Raw genomic sequence first — 5454 nt, 5'->3', positions numbered from 1 at the left:
GTTACTGATTACTAATTAGGTCCGACTCATTGAATATGATTAGTTATACATAATGTCGTAACTCTAGGTATAATTGTTTTTTTTTTCGTAATGTATAATTTGTTTGTATACATTAACTTTATCTAAAAGATTATTTGCTGAAACCGAGATAATATTATTTAAATTAATAAATAAGTATTAATTTAATTGACATATTAATATTTCTGTAAATTAATAAATTTCATTGTCCTTAGATTATTAATTTATAGAGGTTTACTGTATTGGACGAAGTTGTGGTAAGAATTTTCAGTCAATTTGATAGTCTCAATTTAATGCTTTTGTTTACCTAACTATAAGTTGGGAGCTAGCTAGGGACAGAGATTAATACCAAACCCTACAAGGATGGAGTATTAAATAGCAGCAGGTGATTTGTGTGACATCAGTGTCTATTCACTGCTATTTTCATTTTAAAATAATATATACATAAAAATGATTTAAGTATGAAAATACAAAGTTATCGTTCTTATGTATATACGCAAAAATATAAATAGCGCGTGTACTGTAGAGTTTCTGGAAATATGTAGAGAGAGTTTTGTACAAAAATTGAGGTACATTTCGGTTCATTCGTCTGAATTTAATTTTAATTTATATGTAATAAATTTTAATAAACTTCAATTCAAAATTAGTAAAGTAATTGAAAATAATTAAGCTAGTCGGATTTGATTAGAGCGGAGCGGATACAAATTTATCTTTTGGGACATTCATCATCCACCTAAGCGTTGGATTTAACGATAAAGAAGTTTTATTGCAATATTAATTAATCTCCCCATCCTATTTGACTTTATTGAATTAAGAATTTAAGAGTCATCCTTCAAAATAAATGTATAAGAAGGATATTCATACGAATTAATCGAATCAGGTATAAGGAGATGAATATATAAATACTTTATGACCTTATAGCCAAGAAATAATAACTTAGATAAGTTTCACTTATTGAAACAATTAAACGCCAAAGACACCCGATAACTGACCTGATAGAGGCGGGGCCACATTGGATTAAGGAGGTTGCGGTGAGATGACATGATAGCTTACCTCATCTTTTTAGTTTTGATTTTTATATTTTTATTTAATTTTAATTGCACAAATTTAAATAACACAATTTACTTCAAATTTAAATTACATTAATTTTAAAATCCTAAAAATTACACATAAATGCATTGCAGGGTTCGGCGGGCTATCAAACTGGCTACTTTTTCCGTCATCTTGAACAGAGGAAATTACCACAAAGGTTGGATTCAAGTCTCCCTGAAAGTAAATTTAAGTGCTACATTACTTTCATACAAAATTTGAACAATAAGAAACTCCAGAAATTAAAAATTAAGTTTGCCAGAAAATGAGAAACAATAACCTTATCCAATAAACTCTTGATCTCAACTAAATGAGTAACAACTGGGTGATCACGAACAGGCTGCGCCTCGGACTTGAGAAGAAGATAAAAGGTTATAGCCTGGCAAAAGGATTGCAATAGAAGCTGCTTGACCTCAATATAGCGCATCGCTCCCTTCTTTCCACTCTCTTGTCCTTTAATCTTCATACGTAGTGGAATAGTTAATTGATTGCACAATAAAACTCCAACTAATAAACCAAAATTTGTTAGTCAAGCGTAACATCTGGATGAACATAATATCTGAATAAGTAATCTGTCTTAATAGTTTTACATTTCAATTATAATATTAAGAAAACTATTCCTTGCTTACATAGTTTATCTCCACTATCGATCTAACAGAAACATTTCTGACATAAGACTACAACTACAATAAGTTCAGGGCTCTAAACTCAACAAATATCTAGTCAATATACAAGTAGATATAAACCAAGATTTCCTACTTTCTCAAACACTCCAAGTATATGGAATCATTAAATTATTTTTCCATTAAAAAATTGAATATTTCTTAATGAAATTAACTATTTAAATTAAACATCATATTTAATGTACAATCTCTCTTTGTCTTCTTATATGAGTTTTACTGTATTCACTGGTTTATCATCAACATAAACAAAGGTTATACACATATTAACATAATGGCACAAAGCATTAAGCAAAATAAACTAGACAAAAGAACGACCACATAGTACAAGGAATGATCATACCTTTTCTACAAGTGGGTTCACTTTGTTCTCAAGTTGCTCAAGGGCATCTTTCAGCTCTGACAAAAGGCCAATTAATTCCGGAGCAGAGCTGTAAAACCAGTCATTACACTAGTCCGTGAGCGCAAACAGAAAGCAGTCACTGGTCGCTTATGCAATTGCACCATGACTTCTAATTATAGCACTTACCTAAGTCTGCTGCACGCATCGGATTTGGATCCATCTTTTCGAAAGTCGGTTGATATTCTAATTGTGAAAAATTGTATGTCAGTGACGTGTTGCTACAATTTCAAAGTCGCATTGTAATTGCAAAGCCAATCAAAGTTCAAAATTCTAAAGGAACTAATTCATCCTTCATAAACTAAAGTGTGTATATCATACATGCAGCCACTGAACTTATTAGATGAAGACCATGCCAAAGTCACAAGCCATCCCTAGTTAGGACAACAATACCAGAGGATAACCAGGATACTGGAAAGCAAACTAACCTGTACACGACATCCATTTGCTCTTCCTTTGTCAATGCATTTAAATCTTTCTTTACTATCTCATATGTCATTCCTTCTTCATCCTTGATTCATTTGTCGAGGGAAGACTTTGATGGGGGTTTACCATGGTCCAGGATTTCCTGAAATGTGACAAATGATGAGGAATCAACAAAGCTCCTTTCCAAGCCTAGAACATGACACTGTAACATGAGAATTTGTTGGACATAATTGTTATGCATATTTTTTCACCTGTAACGTAGGCTCCTCTTCAACACCATAATCTTCCATTGACAAATTATTTGCTATTGTCATTTGCCGTTTCAAAACGGCATCCTCCTCTTCAGCTGCATCTTTATCATCACTTGATTGTGGCTTAAGATAAGAACAAAATGTTAAAGCAAGTCATGACACTCAGATAACTAGCAGACATGCCAAGAGTTAAGCATGAAGCATTGTTGGGAAAATAAACCTCATTGCCAACATCAGCGCCATACAGGTCACTTTTTTTACCCCAAAAGTCCCTTCCCGGTTCTTCTTCATCAGCATCATCAAGAATTTCATCCTCTGCATCACCAAATTTAGCCCGCAAATACTTTTGTGTTCTTGCAACTATATAAACCCCATAATCAAATTAGATTACAAAACATTTAACATAAAAAGTATTTACCACAAAAAATAATAGAGCCACAACATGGGCCAGTGACCAACTACAAATCAGATCAACTAAAACCAACCAAGAGAATCTACTCATTTTAATTTAAATGATACTCTTGCAAGTTGCAAGCATATATATCAAGGTCTTATTATAATCATGAGAGGAAATTACAAATGCAAGACTAAAATGAAGGGAAGATTAAGGATTCATATCAGTCATGCCTCTAATAAGTGAGCTTGAAATATTATTACTAGAACACTATGCTGTTTATCATACTGTTAAATAACGAGAATGGAGGAGTGTAATTTTAATCAATCTAATAACTGTAACTGTTGATCTTAAGATATTGTAAGCTTTCATTGAAAGTTATCATTGATTGAGAAATTAGGAAATGACAGATTATAGTTGTTTTATACCCATTACATATATTACTAACAAAACTTTAATAGTTAGTAAAATTTATCCCAAGCTTTCCCTGATATTGATCTGAGCTGTTGAACTAATCATGTGTAAACAAGCTTTATCATAAAGAGATTCTAAGTAGAACCACCTGATAATATATCTATGTCTTACTCATAAGAGAAGCTATCTTACTTTTTACAGCCAGACCCTTTGGTGGCTTATCATCATCATCATCAGTGTCTTCATCTTCCTCATCCTCATCCTCATCCTAATAACAAATAAAACCAGAGTTTATGAAAAGAGTAAGAAAAAGTACAAAGCAATGATTTTTTATCCTCAACATCACAAGTAAATATTTTAATTGTTCTCTGATCTTCATCATAACCACACAACATAATCCAGAGTAAAAAATGTATATATTAGCATGAAAAAGAAAAGCAAATACTTTATCATTAAATACAAGTTGGAAGCATAATACATAGCCTAATTTCATTGTTCCTATTAAAATAAGATTACATCTATTTGACAAGATGCTGCAAGGAACCTTCTATATAAATATTATATTATCACCTTACTGTAGTCCTAAATTTGTAGAAAATCACATAAAAGAATGGTTCTAAAATGTTCAAACATAAATACAACTAAGAATCAAATTGAACGAATAAACTGAAATTCCTTGAATAAAATATAAATTACTTAGGAGCCAAACAAAAGGACACACAGGGTTCAACCTCAAAATCTAGCACAGGCTGCTCGGCATCCTCGTCAGATTCTTCCACATCCTCGTTTATGTTCAGTGGTATAACGTTCCTTTTCTTATGAACTAAAATAACAGAGAGTAAATCAAAAAGGGCAAAGTTACAAACCATTGCTCACAACTTAAAACAATTCTGTATATGAAAAGTCTTTGAAGCATCATATTATGAGTAAAAAAAATCACATACAAACATCAATATCGTCGTCCATCATGTCTTCATTATCAGAATCAAATCGAATTGAATTTTTCTTCGGACGGCCATTATCTTCCTTCTTCTTGAACTTCCCGGCTTTTAATTTTTTCCCCATGATTCTTCCTCCCACTGCGCAAACCTAAAATCTGTCAATTCCTCGAGTTATATATTTGAGATTTAACCAAAAACAAAGAAAACATGACCACAAACAAATATTCCCAAAAAAAAAAAGGAACAATTCAACTACTAGCTGAGAACAATCAATAAATTACACTGAACAAAGTGCGAAAAGAATCGTGCTCGGCAGCTAGTGAGAAAAAACAGAATCACTACCTATCTGAAACAGTGGCGAAGCGTTGAGCAGATGTAGGCGTCTTCGGAGAGAGAAGCAGAGCGGTGGCGGGAAAAAGCCGGCGGAAAAATATGGGTTAATATGCAAAAACACCAACAACCTAACGTTATCACTCCAACTACACTTAACGTTGATAGCAAAAAGTTCATTAAGTAGTACAATTAAACTCATAAACAAAATTTCTTTAACAAAATCAAGAAATTCATTTTTTAAAAATTTATATTTATATTAATATATAAAAGGAGAGTTTTCTCCCTCCAATTTTTTCCACCATTTTTTTTCTCTCTTCTCCCATCAATTTTTTCATTATTTTTCATCTTTTTTTTCTTTTACAATTTTAATATTTTTCTAAATAATATCAAATTTAATTTATGAAGAAATGTTTAATAAGCATCTTATTTTTTAAGTTTGTAACAAAATATTTAATATAGTATAAAAATTATTACAAAATAAATTTAAAACAAATAAGTTATTATAATT

At 31.5% G+C, this 5454-nt stretch overlaps 1 protein-coding gene across 1 annotated transcript; it reads right to left on the bottom strand.

Annotated features, from left to right (window-relative positions):
* Positions 1-1138: 1138 nt before the first annotated feature.
* LOC130997459 (protein THALLO) lies at positions 1139-5062 on the bottom strand. The gene is given in 10 exon segments (XM_057922774.1): positions 1139-1284; positions 1388-1567; positions 2131-2218; positions 2616-2802; positions 2891-2987; positions 3085-3224; positions 3865-3940; positions 4404-4495; positions 4617-4768; positions 4956-5062. Coding segments are annotated over 9 exon segments (1110 nt in total). The 5' UTR covers positions 4738-4768; positions 4956-5062; the 3' UTR covers positions 1139-1155.
* Between the last annotated feature and the right edge of the window lie 392 nt (positions 5063-5454).

The sequence above is a fragment of the Salvia miltiorrhiza genome, chromosome 1, assembly GCF_028751815.1.
Source record: "Salvia miltiorrhiza cultivar Shanhuang (shh) chromosome 1, IMPLAD_Smil_shh, whole genome shotgun sequence".
NCBI classification, from domain to species: Eukaryota; Viridiplantae; Streptophyta; class Magnoliopsida; order Lamiales; family Lamiaceae; genus Salvia; species Salvia miltiorrhiza.
The sequence above is the reverse complement of the archived record's forward strand: the minus strand, read 5'-3'. Positions and strand labels throughout refer to the sequence as shown.